The sequence below is a fragment of the Carcharhinus amblyrhynchos genome, chromosome 10 (genome assembly GCF_965287045.1).
Source record: "Carcharhinus amblyrhynchos chromosome 10, sCarAmb.v2.hapA, whole genome shotgun sequence".
In the NCBI taxonomy this organism is placed as follows: domain Eukaryota; kingdom Metazoa; phylum Chordata; class Chondrichthyes; order Carcharhiniformes; family Carcharhinidae; genus Carcharhinus; species Carcharhinus amblyrhynchos.
This window is the reverse complement of record NC_137333.1, coordinates 52,611,446-52,631,741: the sequence shown is the minus strand read 5'-3', so window position 1 is coordinate 52,631,741 and position 20,296 is coordinate 52,611,446. Positions and strand designations below refer to the sequence as shown.

The 20,296-nt window shown below is 41.2% G+C and overlaps 1 protein-coding gene across 17 annotated transcripts in view; it reads right to left on the bottom strand.

Moving 5' to 3' along the window:
• Positions 1 to 20,296, bottom strand: part of picalma (phosphatidylinositol binding clathrin assembly protein a) — a 115,047-nt gene that overhangs the window by 74,545 nt on the left and 20,206 nt on the right. For all 17 annotated transcript variants that reach the window (XM_080197032.1, XM_080197039.1, XM_080197034.1 and 14 more), the window contains 4 exons: positions 13,300 to 13,442; positions 12,402 to 12,477; positions 4,938 to 5,040; positions 2,727 to 2,820 (listed from right to left, as the gene is read on the bottom strand). In XM_080197032.1, the coding sequence (XP_080053158.1) occupies positions 2,727 to 2,820; positions 4,938 to 5,040; positions 12,402 to 12,477; positions 13,300 to 13,442 (416 nt within the window). The remainder of the gene's footprint in view (positions 1 to 2,726; positions 2,821 to 4,937; positions 5,041 to 12,401; positions 12,478 to 13,299; positions 13,443 to 20,296) is intronic.

Genomic DNA, 20,296 nt, shown 5'->3' with positions numbered 1-20,296 from the left:
GCATTAATCTGTGTGGGTCTACATCCTTCATTACTAAAAAATACAATATTCCTACCAGTCATGCAATTTATTGCTCCAGTAAAACTTGCTGTATGACCGAGGTGGGTTACAACAAGAATATGGTAGGTCCTCGGACCTGTAAAGCAATACCATGGGATATACTTGGAGAAAAACGTGAAATTTCAAACACTAGAATGGAGGCCAAATACAACAATCATAACATGAATGCAAAAAGGATTAAAAAAGTTAAACAATTATTCTGAGCCTTCAGATTCTCTTCTTTCTCTCCATAATAGAACAAAACAGAACAGAATAGAAACTGTCCGTTAGGTCCAACTAATCCATATTGGCATTGATCCTTCACACAAGTAGCATTTTTAATCTGAACTCCTGTCTTGTTGCCTTGTTCTTTTATTCCAGTTTCCTTCAGCCACTTATGTGAATTATGTTGTCACAGTGTGTTTCCACAGCTAGCCAACAAACCTGTCTCAATCCTTCATTTAAAAATTAAGTTTCTCCTACCATCTATCCTAAATGTCTAAATATATCCCTTTGTTCAACACCACTGGTTGTATTTTGTTTTTATTGTATCAAATCATCCCTCAACTTCCCTTACTCTCGTAACAACAGCACCAATTTTTCAAGCTTTTCTTCAAAATAGTGCTGTATTTTCTCTTTTCATTGGCTCTATAACCTTCCTGTAGGGTCAAGTCCAAAGCTGCACAATGATATTAAGCCTTTGTTCAAATTCATCACCACAGGTTGCCTCGTAAGTCTCATCGAGGGGTATGATTCTCACTTAGTTAATTAACATTAAATGTGAGAAATTCCGCATTCATATCCCACAAGAGCCCAGAAAATGTCTTGAGATGACAGAGTGGTTAGCACTGCTGCCTCTCAGTACCAGGGACCCAGGTTCGATTCCCAGCTTGGGTCACTGTCTGTGTAGAGTTTGCATGTTCTCCCAGTGGCTGGGTGGGCTTCCTCCGGACGCTCTGGTTTACTCCCACAGGTATGTGGGTTGGGTGGATTGGCCGTGCTAAATTGCCCCTTAGTGTCAGGGGGTTTAGGGTAAATGAATGGGGTTATGGGGACCTGGGTGGGACTGTTGTCAGTGCAAACTCGATGGGACAAATAGACGACTTCTGCACTGTAGGATTCCATTAACTTTTAACAGCCTTATCAACTTCCTGCTGCCTTGCTGAATTGCAACTCCCAATTCTGTTCTCTCATGTAATCCAGTTTTCCACTAAACAACTACAATTAATTTTATTTGTAGACCAATTCACATTTACTTGCATTGAATTCTGTCTGCTATTTCATTGTCCAAAGTACCAATTTTAACCACATAATTTGAGATTTCTTCAGACCTTAGAATTATTTACTAGATTTTCCAGCCATTCATGTCAGCGGGATTCTCTGTCCCACTGCAGTGGATGGAGATTTGGCTGAGTGCTAAATTCGCTGTCCTCACTTACAGTGGGGTGTGAACGGCCGGAAAATTCCAGCCTACGGCTCCCATTTTAGCAACTTCGGCCAATTAGCAAAGCATTTCCCCTCATCCAAAGCTGTAATACTGATGTACAATCCAATTGCAAAGGGTAACAAATACAATAATTCAATTAGTGGGAACCACACCAAAAATTTGCCTCAAGATAACCCAGAGACACACGATTCAAAATTGCACATCCTCTCAGTCTAGGTATACTTGTAGAGCAAATTTACCTGACAGATCTGGGAAATAGCGACCGGTCCCAAAAAGTTAAAATGAGCCAGCCCATTCTGGAGCCCAGGAGAACTTCAACTGGGAGCCCCTAAAAGCAAATGAAACTGACTGGGCTCGAGAGTGATATCCATTATGGACTTGACCTCCTTGAAGATCATGGCCCAATAAACTCGAACCTTCTGACAGATCCATAGATTTACTTGCAACTGAATGCTGACTCCTCCACATTCCCTGCAACACAATTCTGAGATCTCAGTGTACTAGTGGAGGCAAGCTGGCATGCAATATCTAATGTTGTAATGACCAGCCTGGAGAAGGACTGAGAGAAAGCCTTCCACTCCATATGACTGAATGTTTTTCAGTATAGCTGCGTATTTTCTACATTTGCAAAACAAAATTGTTTCAAATCAAAAAATGTATTTCAAACCCAAATCAACACATTGTAACTGTTATTTTTACAAACTTCAATAAAGGTCATGTTTCCAAAGTACTGCAAGATTTCAATTTTGAATGTACTTTTGTGCTTTTTGCTTGCTAGTTTATATGTCTTGCTACCAATAATGGGTTGATCATCGGTACAGATGACAACAAGCCAATAATGAAATTTTACCAGATTACTAAGAACCAAAGCAGTCTCCAGAGATTTACATAGATTTGTCTCCTTTCTCCATGTTGGGCATATCTCTGGGTTAGTTTGTCAGGTACTTTATTAAAAACTCTTAAGACACAACCCAAGCCCATGAACAACATACATGCTGATTTTGAATTTTGTTAGTTAATAGAAGCAGCAAAACATAGCATTAACATTACAGAAATATTAAATTTGGAATCTGATAACGTACACTGATCTCTCAATTCTGATTCTGTACTCAGTCACCTACTTACACCTTTACCTTCTGCTTTAGCAATCTTTACATTTACACAAATTCATAAGGTGAATCTGCAAACCACTAGAGTTACGACATACAAAGCAAGTTTATATACTAGAAACAAAACTCACATTGAAGTCCAACAGTGCATCCATCTGATTCTGTATAATGGGCATGGTCTTTAGCAATTTCTCTGTACTCATTGTTCTCATCACTCCATCAGCACTGACAAAATAAGTACATAATAAATGTAAAAGTGGTTACAGAGAAAAAGTCTTAAATAAGGTAGAAGCAGGAAAGCCAGAATGACTAAACACACTACTCTGCAGTTTTAACAAAACTAACATAATGACTAAAATATGCTTACATTAGCTACAGATTGGAGATATATTGTAAAAACTTTCCACAAATCACCTATGTGGTACACACATGTACAGCAAACATATATGGGAAGTATGCTATGAGCCAATTTGCAACATTTCTGAACTGTGAACAGGTGTTGATCTTAGTCTAGCAGAGGAATGTTAAAATTGAGTCAATTACTTTGTAACATTTGCCAATTAGTGGAAAATTAGCAACAGTCTTCATTGTAGGCCCATGTCAACTAGCAACTGAAACAAGGTTGCATAAATTAATTTCTTGGTTGTTTGGATATATATAGTAGCAATCAGTATAAAGTAAGGAGTGGAGCTGAATCTGTAGTGAATATTGGTTGGCCTACATTTGGACAATTCATTACTGGAAGGATGTTCCAGTCACACAACAGGTGCATGCTGAATTACTGGAACAGCATGCAGATATTAAGAGACTTGAAAACCTAGGAATCTTAACATAAAAAGGTGGTTAAGGGGGATCTTATAGTAATATTTAAGTGTTCTTGAAAACGGTTAATAGTAGTGAAAGATTATTCATACTGATTGGACTGTGAACAAGTATTAAGAATGCGATTCTCACACTGAATAGCAGTTACATTTCAAAGCAATTCATTTTAAGTAAACACTTAAAAGCAGTTGAAATATAGTTTTGTATACAACATAGAAATGTTGGTTGCCCTCAACCTACAAAATAATTCATAGAATATTTTTCATAAAATGGTACAATTGGCTTCAACAAGCATTTGAAGATGCTGTCTATGTTCTCACCCTTTGCATGAAAACATTAGCTATTGTTAGTGCCTTACTACATATGTGATACATTCTAATGTGTTTCACATGCCAGAAATTGCTTTGAAATGCAGTCACTGCAGAAGGGACACAAGTGTGAAGTAGCTGACCTATATTTTTTGTAGAGAGTTAAAAAATTATATGACTGATGCAATTATTGAAATTTATTTCAAAAAAGCAAATTTTAAAGTTGACACATGCTTCTAAGTGTCTTCCTGTCTGTCCTCATTTCTAAATCCTTAATTGTCAATATTTCACCTCCAAACAATATTTACAAATCCAAGACAGTTAATAAGTGAGAAACTGATTCAATTTTCAGTTACATTTTTAAAGCAATTTCCAATGACTTCATTGATAAATGTATGCAGATGGTTTCCAACCAAGTCACACATAGGTTTGTCCCTTGGAATTCATTCAAGTTAGTTCACCCAGTGAAGTGCCTAGAGATGACCTCACTGTCCCCAAGTTGGGATTTGGGGAAGGCAGAGGTATCAAACAACAAATGACCCCCACCAGAACACAGGCAAAACAACCTAATCATCAGCTATGTCAATAATTCCTCTATGCCAGAATCATATACCAGGTTCTGGACTGCTACTAACTTTTGCCACCAATCTTCTGACCACAGCTGAATCTGCACTGGAATGTTACTGTCATTGAAGAAATACAAAAAGTACTATTCCCTTTCTTTACACAGGCCCAAAGAGACTCAAGGTAGTATCTTCCAGGGCCCCCAAATAACTGGAAGAGATACCCTTGAATCTTCTAAGCAATACATTCAAGATTCTCTTAAAAGTATAATACAATGCTACACATTTGATTTAGGTGAAAATTGAACTCGATGCCATGCTGCTGCACTTCCCACCGTGTCAAATTGCTTGCTAATAATCACCTTGAGAATGGCCACTTGGACTAGGTGCCACAAGTAGGAACTAAGCATCGGTCACTGCCTTCATGAGTAGGAACTATTTATTTGCTGTCCACCATAATACAAGTCTACTATTTAACTGGGATCATCAAAATAGAGGCAACATGTGTGCACAAAATTTGTAGTTGACATGGCTCAAAGCAGATGTTCAGCAGACCAAAACAACTCAACTAGTAATTTTTCATTCATTTATATCTACCTAAATAATAAAAAGGAAAATCAATATTTGGGAGGATCATGGTAGGCCTTACCCTCTTTTCACTTTTGTGAAGTCAAATGCAACCTGTCTGTAGGAGACTGCCTTTTCATTTAGGTATCTGCTGTAGCGCCGGATGAAAGTAGACATGTCATATCCTTAAACACAAAATATCAATGTTACAAAATAAATAATCATAAAAAACAAGCTTTTACTGGTTTTGATCATTAAAAACTATAAAGTCATGTAGTTTATAAACAATTGTGAAATATCTATATGTAATTGTCTGAGAGCTGAGACATCAGAGTCCAGTAAATAAACAATGCAGTAATATTAAACAATTGCTTTCTTTAGGCAATACAGTTCCATTAACAAAAGTTATTTTTCACAGATTAAAAGGCAAATCAGTCTTCAAGGCATAAGACTGCACTTATGATTTAGTATCTTAGAAACAATAGAAAAGTTAAGGCACAAAGAGACACCATTCAGCCCAGAATGCCTGCAATGGCCTCCAACGCTAGCAGCCCATTCTAATGCCACCTTACAGCACCCAGCCCATAATCTTCCAGGTTATAGCAATTCATGCACAGATCCAGGTACCTTTTGATGATTTGAGCGAATCTGCCTCAACCATCAATCTAGGCAGTTAATTTCAGAGGCCAACCACCCTCTGGGTGAAAATGTTTTTCCTAATATTCCCTCGAATCCTTCTATTCATCACCTTAAATCTGACAATTGGTCTCTCCACTAGGGATTTTCTTTTCTGTTTCCACTCGAGTAAATGCTTATACTTCAGCACAGATCATCACCAGATGAACCAAGAATAAACAGATCAGTGCGCCCTGTACATGCACTTGGCACCAATTTTCTTTCCCTTTCCAGTAAGCCAATTGTAGGCATGAATTATTTTGCTAGGTAAAAGAGAGAGCCAGAGACAAGTAGAAAGTGAACATGGTGTGGATCACAAGTGATGGTCATTTGGTAAAAGCGGGTCACCAGAAAATGTTTGAAAAATACTCTTCTAAACAGCAAAATTGCCTCTTCTGTGGGCTTAATGCGATTCAATGACAATGGAGATAAGAATGTAATTCTCTGTCTACATTATCTTCGTTCCTCATAATTTTGTACACTTCAATCAAGTCACCCCTCAGCTTCTTCTGTTCTAAGGAAAATGGTCCTAGCCTCAGTTGTAATTTTCAAGCCCTGGCTTGAATTTATGACTCTTTTCACAATCGACACAGCTTTCCCCTGCAATTCACCCTCAGATCTTTAGCCAAAAAGAGTCCAGCAACAATTTAGCCTGGGATTTTTTTTTTAAATTTACAACCCAAATGCCACACTGAAAAGCAGGTCTCTTTCTATGCCCGAAGATAGACACCTGTTTCTTAGATAAGGCAGCACATTATTATAGTTAATAATTATCTCAAACATATTTAGAGTGAGGAAGACAAAAACAGGAGTAAAGCACTTAGTCCCTCCTGCCCGTTCTGCCATTAAATAAGATCATGGATGATCTGCAATCCAACTTCATATACCCTTTTACAGCGAGCAGTGATCTTTAGCACTGAGATCAATAATCCTTTTGAGGAGCATGAACTGTAATGCTATTCCATTCACTGTTACTCTTCAAGAAATTAATTATTTTCAACACGAACAAATATTCAGGACCCTTGGTAATTGCATCTGATCTCCACTGGAATCACTTGCTAGAAAAACTGCTAGAAAAGCTAGCAGGTATAAAATGCATAGTAAAGCTTCCCTTATCATTACAAAGCCTTTATCTACCCACTGGTATAACAATACAGCCATTACCAGTAGTCTTTAAAGCAGTGTTTTTCAAAGTGGGGGGTCATGACCCGCACATGGGTGGGCAAAAATGATTCCCAAAGATCACCTGATCACTCTCCCCGTTTTCTCTTCATGAATTCTTGCTGTAATAGTGTATGACCACATGAGGTGAAGACAAACAGGTTAGAGTGCCCTGTACATGCACTTGGCACAAAGTGTCCTGTATGTGCAACGGGTGCCAATTTTCTTTCCCTTTATAGTAAAATCGATTGCAAATATGAATTATTGTGTCTCTGGCTCTCCTTCCCATCACAAGTAATAAGCAAATGTGGTGCGGGTCATGAGGGATAGTACCAGTTGGTAAAGTGCGTTGCTGGGAAAAAAGTTCGAAAAACATTGCTCTCAGCTAAAATTGCCTCTTTTCCATTGACTTAATGTGATCCAATGCCATGGAGATAAGAATGAAATTTTCTCCAGCAACAATGTGGCCAGACTGTCAAATCGGTCCTTCACTGAGAAGAATTGCTAATACTTCTATTGAATTTTTTGATTATTGGATTCACTAATGACTTTCAGTACTTAAACCGCCTTAACCAAAGTAACAAACAATATTCTCCAACTATAACTGTAGTGCATCATCCATCTTTTCCTTTGCAACATCAGACACAGTCAATTGCGACACAGTCCAACATCACCTCCTTACTATTCTGCACCTTCCAGGCTTATCTATTTGACTGTAACTAAAAGCATTTCTAGCCATGGCTCATCATCGCACTCTGACACTACTACTTCTAGTAACCAAAAGAATCAATTCTTGGTTCCATCTCCATCTCCATATTACCCCTTGACGGTATCTGGCGAGGCAGTAGCACTATCACTGCTGCATTGTTAAACTGATTGAAGACTACATGTCTGGCAATAAATGGCTGATGTACTCTCGCCACTAATTTTATCCCTTGCCTCATTCACTGAAATGACTGTAAAACGCATCAACTGTGAATGATATTGACATACAAGGGGTGGTGAGAAAAGTAATCCAAGGGGACTATATTGTAGCATTACATATTCAACATGTGGGGGATCATCATTTGTGTCAACTATAAATCTCAAAAGTTCAGAATAAAATTTGCTGTGGTATTATACAACTTGCCCAAATTACATTACAGTTAAACAACCAAAATTCTTGTACATATTAATTTTAAATTCTAACTATTTTGCCAAGTTAATCTCCATTTGTCTGACCTCCATTTCTATAATGTTGATAATGTATTCTTCACAACCACAATTATATTGAAATTTTGAACAAGCCAGAGAACATTATTTGAACTCATCGCCAATATCAGTTTACTGCATAACTCTCCCAAAAGAAATCCTCCTCCTTCAAATATCTTAAAATTTAATTTATGTTTAGCAGCACAACTAAACCATCATCAACCAATGCTAGGGAGGCAGGTGAAATGTCTAATATATTCTCCCTCTCTCTAGTTCTGATTAACATAAGAACATAAGAAATAGGAGCAGGAGTAGGCCACCTAGCCCTTCGAGCCTGCCCCGCCATTCAATAAGATCATGGCTGATCTGTCGTGGCTCAGTTCCACTTTCCCGCCCTCTCCCCATAACCCTTAATCCCCTCTCTTATCAAGAACCCATCAACCCGCTTCTTAAAAATATTTAGCGAGGCAGCCTCCACCACTTCAACGGGCAGAGAATTCCAGAGATTCACCACCCTTTGAGTGAAGAAGTTCCTCCTCAACTCCGTTCTAAACCGCCTCCCCTTTAACTTGAGGCTGTGCCCCCTAGTCCTACTGTCTTTTTTGAGCGGGAAGAGTCTCTCCACCTCTATCCTATCCATCCCATTCATCATCTTATACGTCTCAATGAGATCTCCCCTCATTCTTCTAAACTCTAACGAGTACAAGCCCAGTTTATTCAGCCTCTCCTCATAGCTCAATCCCCTCAACTCCGGTATCAGCCTAGTAAACCTCCTCTGCACTCCCTCCAGGGCCAAAATATCCTTGCGCAGGTGCGGCGCCCAAAACTGCACACAGTACTCCAGCTGCGGCCTCACCAATGCCCTATACAGCTGCAGCAAGACCTCCCTACTTTTATATTCAATCCCCCTTGCTATGAAGGCCAGCATCCCATTCGCCTTCCTGACCACCTGCTGCACCTGCAAGCTGGGTTTTTGCGACTCATGCACAAGGACCCCGAGGTCCCTCTGCACCGTCGCCTGCTGCAGTTTTTCGCCACGTAAGTAATAGTCCTTCCTACCATTATTCCTACCAAAGTGGACCACCTCACACTTGCCAACATTAAATTCCATTTGCCATTTCCTGGCCCATTCGCCCAGCCTATCTAGATCCTTCTGCAGACTCTCCACACCCTCCGCACAATTTGCCTTTCCCCCAATCTTGGTGTCATCAGCAAATTTCGACACCCTGCACTCGGTTCCCTCCTCCAGATCATCTATATAAATGGTAAATAGCTGAGGCCCCAGCACCGACCCCTGGGGCACCCCACTAGTCACCAACCGCCAATCCGAATAGCACCCATTGACCCCCACTCTCTGCCTCCTATTTGACAACCAATCCTCTATCCACGCTAACACCCTACCCCCAACTCCATGTCCCCTGACCTTCTGCAATAACCTCTTGTGAGGTACCTTGTCAAACGCAAGCAGGCTTGAAACGTTAACTCTGCTCCCTACAGATGCTGTGGAGATGCTGGCGTTGGACTGGGGTAAACACAGTAAGAAGTCTGACAACATCAGGTTTAAGTCCAACCGATTTATTTGATCGTAAACTCGCAAGCTTTGGGGGTTTGCCCCTTCGTCAGGTGAATGGAGAGTCCTGGCCTCAGAGCATATAACAGCACAGGCAGTTTACAGATTACTGATTAGAATGCGAGTCTTTACAACCAACCTGCTATTCAAGTCTTAAAGAGGCCAACAATGTGAGTGGAAGGAGCATTAAGCACAGGTTAAAGAGATGTGCATTGTCTCCAGAGAGTACAGCAAGTGAAGTTTTGTAAACCCAGGCAAGTCATGGGGCTTACAGATAGTGCAACATGAACCCTGTTGAGACCGTCCTCGTGTGCGTGGAACTTGGCTATCAGTCTCTGCTCAGCAACTCTGCGCTGTTGTGTTCGTGAGGGCCGCCTTGGAGAATGCTTACCCGAAGGTCAGAGGCCAAATGCCCGTGACCACTGAAGTGTTCGCCAACAGGAAGGGAACAGTCTTGTCTGGTGATTGTCGAGCGATGTTCATTCATCTGTCGTCGTAGCGTCTGCATGGTCTCCCCAGTGTACCATGCTTTGGAACATCCTTTCCTGCAGCATATTAGGTAGACAACTTTGGCCGAGTTGCTAGAGTATGTACTGTGTACCTGGTGGATTCTCATGTGTGATGCTGTCATCCATGTCAATGATCCGGCATGTCTTGCAGAGGTTGCTGTGGCAGGGTTGTGTGGTATTATGGTCACTGTTCTCCTGAAGGCTGGGTAGTTTGCTGTGAACAATGGTCTGTTTGAGGTTGTGCAGTTGTCTGAAGGCAAGAAGTGGGGGTGTGGAAATGGCCCTGGCGAGATGTTCGTCTTCAATGATACGTTGAAGACTCCGGAGAAGATGTCATAGCTTCTCCGCTCCGGCGACGTACTGGACGACGAAGGGTACTCTGTCCACCGTGTCCCATGTTTGTCTTCTGAGGAGGTCGGTACGGTTTTTCGCTGTGGCGCATCGGAACTGTCGATCGATGAGTCGAGCGCCATATCCTGTTCTTACGTAGGCACCTTTCAGCGTCTGGAGGTGTCTGTCACGATCCTCCTCACCTGAGCAGATCCTGTGTATATGGAGGGCTTTTTCACAGGGGCTGGCTTCTTTAACATGTTTAGGGTGAAAGCTGGATAAGTGGAGCATTGTGAGGTTGTCTGTGGGCTTGCAATACAATGAGGTGCTGAGGTGACCATCCTTGATGGAGATGTGTGTGTCCAATTCTGGAGAATAGTCCATGGTGAGTCTGATGGTGGGGTGGAACTTGTTGACATCATCATCATATAGTTGTTTCAGTGATTGTTCACCATGAGTCCAAAAGGAAGAAAATGTTATCGATGTATCTGGTGTATAGCATCAGTTGAAGGTCCTGTGCAGTGAAGTAGTCTTGTTGGCCTCTAAGACTTGAATAGTAGGTTAGTTGTAAAAACTCACATTCTAATCAGTAATCTGTAAACTGTCTGTGCTGTTATATGCTCTGTCTGAGGCCAGAGCTCGCCATTCACCTGACGAAGGGGCAAACCCCGAAAACTTGCAAGTTTACTATCAAATAAAATCGGTTGGACTTAAACCTGGTGTTGTCAGACTTCTTACTGTCCCTACAGATGCTGTCAGACCTGCTGAGTTTTGCCAGCATCCTCTGTTTTTATCATCCAATAAATCTGATGCCCACCATTTTGCCTAAAAATTAAGTTAACTTGGATGAAATCAGCTTCATTTGAGGTCTCAACAAGAAATATCAAAATGTGGTTAGAATTTATCAGCTTCGAACTGGGCCTGAAGTTCCATGGAGTAGCAATCTGAGTCAGAGCCTTAACTTGGAAGCTTTTCATCCAAGTCTTGTCTGACCTTCTGGCTCAAGCTGGGTGAGAATTGTACAGGGCACCATGCTCAGGTCAAGACCTGAAAAATTGGACAGGAGGAGGCCTGGCTGCTGTAGATAACTACCAGGTGGTGGTAGTGGTTTTAATTCTTCTGGGTAATTATTGATGTTCCATAATTGGAACCATCTGAAGTTTGCGATTTAACTTTGAACTTCTCAGGCAACAATTGCCACGGAAACCTTATCGGGGAAATTCTGGGTGGGGGGAGGGGCAGGGGTTTTGGCAGTTTTCCTCAGGCATCTTTGGGGTACCCCCAGCTATATCACAAAAAGTTACAGCCCACTATATTTATAACCATAGAATTTTTGCACTGCAGAAAAAGACCATCCAGCCCATCAGATCTGCACCAACTCTCCAAATGAGCATTCCACCCAGGCCCTCCCCTTCACCCCATCTCCGTAACTCTGCGCATTTACCATGGCTAATCCACCTAACTACACATCTTGGGACAATAAGGGGCAATTCACCAAGGCCAATCCACCAAACTTGCACATCTTTGGACCCCCCAGGCTGGAATCGAACTTGGGTTTCTGGTACTCTGAGGCAGCACAGCTAACCACTGTGCTATCCACAGAGTATACAAAGAACAAAGAACAAAGAACAACCCAGCACGGGAAACAGGCCCTTCGGCCCAACGAGCCCGCGCCGCTGCATCGCCCTACACCTATTCTACCCTGCATGTCTACGAATGGGACCCTACTCAGTCAGATTCAGGGAAGAAATAGTGTCAATTTGGTGGAAACCAATTAGCCTAAGAGCACATCTTTGGGGTGTGGGAGGAAACCGGAGCACCCGGAGGAAACAGTATAGTACAGGTTGCAATAGTTTTAAGAATCACAATTTGATCAGGAGGCAAAATGTTTCTGGGTTTATGGCAGTGGCTACTTTAGAACAAAGAGCAATTAAAGATCATGCCAGAAATTAGAACCAGCCTCTGAGAACTGTAATTTCTTCATTCCTTTGAAAAATCAGGCAAACATTCAAGAATGTTAATATAAAAATTGTTGCTTTCAGATATAAATAAATTATACAATTGTCAAAAAGTTGAGTTTAATAAAAGCATAAATTAAATTTATACTCACCTTGCAACCCACTTTTATCTAGAAAGTTGTTCAGGTTGAACAAGGTGTTTCTTGAAGCTAGGTACTGGATAAAGCGCTGTACAGGTTAAAGAAAAATTAGTTCCCACTTGAACATTTCATCAATCACACCCCCCTCCCATACACGGTTTCCTTCATTACATTTTTAAGAGATGAAATGACTATGTAAGACCCAGAGCCAGTATAATCTACTTCACCCAAGCTGTCAATATACTTCTGGAGCTGGCATCACTGCCATGCATGTTTTAATGCACTAAAGGAGCTATGCCATAATTGTCATAACCTAATGAATAATTTCCCTACACCTGTAATTGCACAATTTTTTTTGCAGCAGTTGTGCAAGGTGGCAAGATAGGACATCTTTTGGGGCATCCAACAAATCTTAAAGCATGATTAGCAGAAATCCAAGTAGTCATCTTTCCAACAGTTAGGCTGTGGTAACAGTCATCTGACTCAGATGGTTACAGATTCAAGCCCATTCCAGGGCTTGAGTATTTAATCATACCAGACACTTCAGTGCAGTCAGAAATACAACACAGATGCTGTCAACTTGATCAGGTGCAACTAAAAAAAACCCTTACACCATTTGAAAAGTAGCAAGCAGTTTTCCAAGCCAACATTTCTCCACCAAAACATATCAACTGAACACGCATCTCTCTCACCATCTGGGAGTCTTTTGAAATATAAAGATTTTCAGAATACAATTCTTTCTTCATTTGATAAAACCAAAACATAATCTGGGTTTCCACTCTTATTCGGATTCATTATTCAAAACCACAACTTGGGAGTTCCTTAGAAGATGACCATTAAAACAGAAACATTCATCCACACACAATTTGCCTTTCACAACCCAAAATTTGAAGTAATTTGAGAGACTTGCCTCATTTCCATAAACCATCATTTGATGGGTTGTGATGAGAGACTTGAACACCACCACCCAGCTGCTGTTTGTAGTTCTTTCAAAAAGGCTGTCTGCCAGCTGAGGTATGTTTACATTCATCTCATTTGTACACTGAATCAGATCTGAAAAAGAGCATACAGCAGTTAGTGAATAGTCTCGCACCTCAAAGCAAAAATTAGCTTTGTAACATCAATCCTTGTTCTTTCTACTATATATTCAATCGAATTTTGTCTAATACATGCATCACGTTGTCATATTATGCATTATCCTACAACATAATTTTTGAAATATTTATTTGTACTAGTTAATTTAAAACATCAGTTTTTAAAAATCCATTTCGGTTTTAGTTATACTTACTAAGCTAAAAAATTAGATGTAGCAAACCAAGTTGGAGGAATCTTGTAGGGTGAAGAACAAAACTTAAATGCCATCCATGATGTGGTGACTGCAGAACCCAACACAGGAAGTGGATTCTCACTCAGCAGCAAAATTTCCAGTAACTCAATTGCACATTCTCTCATATGGATTTTCTTAACACTTAGCACAATCACCTAAACAAGCTGACTGATGGGTGTTACTCCTTTTCAAACAAATGCACAATATATGTGGAACAACAAGGTGTCAAATTGTAAACTGCAAGAGTTTAACCTTCAAAAACAAAAATGACAGCAGAACCAATGCAGTTTCTGGAGAACCAGGGATAGGACAACACTTGAAAACCAACGTGATCTTTAAAGTACAAAAACCAAGAGCACTGCAAGAACAACAAAAGGCTTTAAGCAAAGTGGCACCCTTCACTATTTTCTCCCCAATACAAATTAGCTCATTCCAGCTCTGAAAAGTTGAAAAAAATACAAAAAACATGACACCCAGCAAGAGTACATTTCTGCACAAAACAAAGGTGCATTGTTTTCAGAATATGGAGTGCATCTATGTTTTAGTATTGTCCAACACAACACAGATGGGAAGAATCCAAAAGAAACTTAGAATATCTCATGTTTTTGGTCCAGAGCTTCCCTATTGATGGGGTGGGGGAAGGAAAGGGAGGAACATAAAGGAAAAAGGAAATAAAACTTACTTGCAATAAAATGATTAAATTCTCAGCTTGTGTTTTAAACTGTTTAATTGCATTTACCTTCCCTATCTGCACAATTCATTGGTGAGGCCGCAGCTGGAGTACTGTGTGCAGTTTTGGGCGCCGCACCTGCGCAAAGATATTTTGGCCTTGGAGGGAGTGCAGAGGAGGTTTACTAGGCTGATGCCGGAGTTGAGGGGGTTGAGCTATGAGGAGAGGCTGAATAAACTGGGCTTGTACTCGTTAGAGTTTAGAAGAATGAGGGGAGATCTCATTGAGACGTATAAGATGATGAATGGGATGGATAGGATAGAGGTGGAGAGACTCTTCCCGCTCAAAAAAGACAGTAGGACTAGGGGGCACAGCCTCAAGATAAAAGGGGGGCAGTTTAGAACGGAGTTGAGGAGGAACTTCTTCACACAAAGGGTGGTGAATCTCTGGAATTCTCTGCCTGTTGAAATGGTGGAGGCTGCCTCGCTAAATATTTTTAAGACACGGGTTGATGGGTTTTTGATGAGAGGGGATTAAGGGTTATGGGGAGAGGGCGGGAAAGTGGAACTGAGCAGCGACAGATCAGCCATGATCTTATTGAATGGCGGGGCAGGCTCGAAGGGCTAGATGGCCTACTCCTGCTCCTATTTCTTATGTTCTTATGTTAAAAGCTTCTAACTCTTCTTTCCTCAGACTTTGGTCTCTTATACATCACCCACGCACTTCAGCCCCACCTTTGGCAGCTGCTAAATAACTCAATAATTCCAGCTCTAAACACTTTGGCCTGTTTTGAGACTCTCCTTCAGAGTTACCTCTTTAAGCTTTTGGTCACATTGCCTGATATTTCCTTTGGCTCAGCAGCCTATATTTGGATTATGGCTCAAAGTTCTTCAAGACTTTTTCCACATTAAAAAATCATGTATAGAGATACAAGCACTGCTATTGTGGTGGCTTTACAAAGTGTCCTAAATGCAGAAAATCTTCCTAAAATACTTTGGCTTAGCATTTTATGATCATGACCACAAAGAAGATATAGAAAGTACGATGAAGGGCTTGGTCCGAGATGGATCTCAAAAGGGAGGTGAAACAGAAGAACTGAGGGAGGGTTATCAGAATGTGGGGTCTACATTGTTGAAGACAAGGTCATCAATGGTGAGAATAAGGCAATAGGGATGGGTACAACTTGTTGCAGCATAGCATATTCAGACATTTCAATGAACTGAAATTGATTGTTAAGGGCAGCTCAGACAACATTTGAACAGTCAATTCTAGAGATAAACAATACGTACAAGAGGGTTGTAATGGCAAATGAGCTAGACATTGGCAGTTCTTTTGATGGGGTGAACGCTGGATCAAATTGTTTAAAATCTGAGGTTCAATCGACGGTGCAGAGGGACCTCGGGGTCCTTGTGCACGAGTCGCAAAAACCCAGCTTGCAGGTGCAGCAGGTGGTCAGGAAGGCGAATGGGATGCTGGCCTTCATAGCAAGGGGGATTGAATATAAAAGTAGGGAGGTCTTGCTGCAGCTGTATAGGGCATTGGTGAGGCCGCAGCTGGAGTAGTGTGCAGTTTTGGGCGCCGTACTTACGCAAGGATATTTTGGCCTTGGAGGGAGTGCAGAGGAGGTTTACTAGGCTGATGCCGGAGTTGAGGGGATTGAGCTATGAGGAGAGGCTGAATAAACTAGGCTTGTACTCGTTAAGTTTAGAAGAATGAGGGGGGATCTCATTGAGACGTATAAGATGATGAATGGGATGGATAGGATAGAGGTGGAGAGACTCTTCCCGCTCGGAAAGGATAGTAGGACTAGGGGGCACAGCCTCAAGATAAAAGGGGGGGCGGTTTAGAACGGAGTTGAGGAGGAACTTCTTCACTCAAAGGGTGGTGAATCTCTGGAATTCTCTGCCCGTTGAAGTGGTGGAGGCTACCTCGCTAAATATTTTTAAGACATGGGTTAATGGGTTTTTGATAAGAGAGGGGATCAAGGGTTATGGGGGGAGGGTGGGAATGTGGAACTGAGCCACGACGTTTCAGCCATGATCTTATTGAATGGCGGGGCAGGCTCGAAGGGCTAGATGGCCTACTCCTGCTCCTATTTCTTATGTTCTTATGTTCAACCCAAGACTGTGAATGAGGAGGAAAATGGAAACGACAAGGAATGCAGAAACCTGAATGAGAGGGATAAAAAAGTTTAATACTGGTAGTAGGAATGGAGCAGATTACAAAATTAGGAAGAAGTGGGGCCCTGAATAGATTTTAGAAAGGACAGCAATTTCAATTTTGAAGCCTCAGATGACTGGAATCCAAAGTAAGTCACAAGGGTGACAAGAAGGTGAGACAGTTCAGAAAATGGCATGACAAACGCAAAATATTGGATGAGTTGTAGTTTACGTAAATAAAAAGCCAGAAAGTCTTAAAATAGTCAAGTTTGGAGACAGATGAGAATTTCAGCAACAGATAAGCAGAAGATCTTTTTAAAATCGATAAGATAAGGGATCAGGAGCTCAACTTAGCGTTTAATCGAATCCCAGTGTCCCAAACAATCTAGTTCAAATCGGGTGAGTGGGCATGAAGATGGGCAAAATCTACTAGATTTTGTATAAGGAGATGCAATGGATAGGTTGAAAGAGATGGGTGTCATTATGAAGAAACTCATCCCATGTCTGTAAATAATTGCTGCCCTGGGACAACGTATAGCAAGATCCTTGGGCAATTCCACAGGCAGAAACAATGCAAGTGAATAGCTAACAATGGGACCAGGTGAAGTCAAAGACACAGAATTGGACAAGAGAGAGGTGAGCACTGGAGGAGAGCAGAGTGATCAACGTGTTAAAAGCTGCAGAGATCGATCAAGAATGACGAAGCAGCATACATAATAGTTATAGAATTAGTCATCAGTAACTTTGGTTAGTACCACTTCAATGTTGTGGGTGAGGTGGAAATTGGGTTGGCGAGCTTCAGGGTTATAGGAGAAATAGTTAGAGTTATCTTCTTTCAAGTTCTTCATTGTTGTATGTGATAATTTACAAGGACAACAGAGCTGGCAGAGAGAATGACAGTGGTTTTTAAAGGGAGGAGAATAGTATTCAAAACTAGACAGAAACATAAGTGGCATGGTGGTTATGCGCCAAGATTAGCAATCCAGAGACAATGATTAATGATCTAGTGATATGTTCCTATACTCTACACAGCAGCTTGGCAATTTAAATTTAATTAAAAATCTGCAATAAAAAGCTGGCATCAGTGATGGTGATCATATAAAGACCAGACCGTCATGAAGACCCTTCTGGTTGGCTAATGTTCTTTACAGGAAGGAATCTTTTGTTCTTACCAGATTTCCACAGCAATTTGATGACTCTTTACTGCCTTCTGCAATTGCCAAACAAGCTATTCAATTGTATCCAAGCGCTACATAAGAAGAATAAAATTGGATTGAACACTTGGTATTAACACAAGCACCAGATTCTGGCATGGAATATCCAGGTGACTCTAATATCCTGTTCCCAACATCTGGAGACTTGTACCAAAAGAAAGAAAGTGGCCTGAAGACTTGTAAAGCCTCGTGCCTGTTATGACCAATGATCCCAAACAGTTTTATAGCCAGCGAACTACTTCATCTTGCATCACTGCTGTAATGTAGGAAAAGTGACAGCCAATTTGCATGCAACAAGCTCCCACAACAGCCATGTGATAATAACCAGATAACCTAGCTTTTGCAGTGTTACTTGAGGGATAGAATACTGACCATGATACTAGGGACAATGCCCTATCTCTTCAAAGTAGTGGTATGGAAAGTGATAAAAGGGTGTTTTTCTGAATAAAGGTCTGTAATGAATGGTTCTGCAGGAATCAATGCTGGGATCTCTGCTGTTTTTAATATATATAAATGACTTGGAAGAAAACATAGTCGGTCCGATTAGCAAGTTTACAGGTGATACTAAGATTGCTGGAGTTGCGGATAGTAATGAACATTGTCAGAGCATACAGCAGGATTTAGATAGGCTGGAAAATTGGGTGGATAAACTGCAGATGGAATTTAATCCGAACAAATGTGAAGTGATGCATTTTGGTAGGTCCAATTCAGGTGGGAGCTATAAAATAAATGGCAGAACCATCAGCAGCATCGACAGAGGTCTTCACGTGCAGGTACACAGACCCTTAAAAGTGGCAGCACAGGTGGAAAAGGTGGTAAAGAAAACACATGGCATTTTAAAATCATACGGGGCAGAGTATAAAATTTGCTAAATTATGTTAGTTATATAAAACATTGGTTAGGCCTTTTTGGAATACTGTGTCCAATTTTGGTCACCACACTACCAGGAGGACGTGGAGGCTTTGGAAAGAGTACAGAAAAGGTTTACCAGGATATCAGCTGTGAGGAAAGGCTGACTAAACTGGGATTGTTCTCCCTGGAAAGACACAGGCTGAAGGGCAAACCTGATAGAAGTTTATAAAATAAGGGGCATAGATAGGGTAAACAGTTGGAAGCTTCTTCCCCAGGGCAAAAATGACAATTACAAGGGGGCACAAGGTAGGGGGGGGGGTTTAAACATAGAGGGTGGTAGTGGCCTGGAATGCATTGACAAATGAGGTGGTTGAGGCACATATGTTGGGACCTCTTAAAAAACTTATCTGGATGGATACATGAACAGGCAGGGAATAGAGGGATTGGCGGTTGGTGTAGATAGGACAACATGATTGGTGCAGGCTTGGAGAACCGAAGGACCTGTTTCTGTGCTGTTCTTTGTTCACCCAAGGGGCAGATTGGGCCTCGATTTATATATTTCAGCAAAACAATAGCACCTCCTGCATTGCAGCATATCTTTAGTACAGACTGAAATGTTAGCCATGACTTTTGTGGTCCAATCCTATAACAGGACTTCAACCCACAACCTTCTGACTCAGCAGCAAGAGTGCTACCAACTGAGCTATAGCAGTACTTTTGGAATTTTATCTAACAGCCAATATTCCAGACTCCTCCAATACCAAACCTGAATACGTCTTGTCCCACTGAAAGGATAGATCTACTAGTGGTGGTGACAATTGTATACAATCAAGGAGGAATGACCTTGGGACTCTTCGACAATGACTCCAAACTCAACAACGTCTCATAGCATTAGGTATGGACAAGGAAATGATCTGCTGATGCCCACCTACTGTTTTCTTCAGGTGATGAATCATAGACATCTTCATGCTGAACCCCAGTTGGAAGAAACCACTGAAAATGGGCAAGGAAATTGAATGAGCCCCCATCCAGAGTTCAACATCTATTACAAAGCATGACTCAGTAGCACCACGGGGTAGAAGCAACATGCCATAGACAAGTAATCCCTTAGCCAACAAGTCAGTTTAAAACTCCAAGTCCTGTCACATCCAATCATGAATAAAACAGCTAAATGGGATGAAAAGTCTAACACACATAAAAGACAAGGCTGAAAAATTTGCAATCTTCTTCAGCCAGAATTGCTGGAATAAAAGATCTGTCTCCTGGAGGTCCCCACCAACACAGGATTCCAATCTTCAAATAATTAAATAAAATCAAAAAATGGCCAAAGGCACTGGATGCAGGGAAAGCCCATGAACTTTCAGCTATAGTGCTGAAGACTCTGCTCAGAACTAGCAATATACTAGCCAGTACAGCTACATTAGCATGTCAAATATGGAAAAGGGGGGAGGGAGGAGGGGACTGTGTTAGATGCAAGAAAAGTGCATGTGATACCAAATGTCTTTAAAGTGATTTTAGCTTCTTCAATTCTCACAGGGGCAGTTTCCAATACTTGCTCAAGAGTTAAGACATTAGAACTTTAAAAAAAGTCATGATTCACAGGGAAACAAGGCTCGTGACTGGCATCTATTTGTTCACGTCGATTGATTAAAGAATTTGTTGAATTTGAAAATTGAGTACACCTA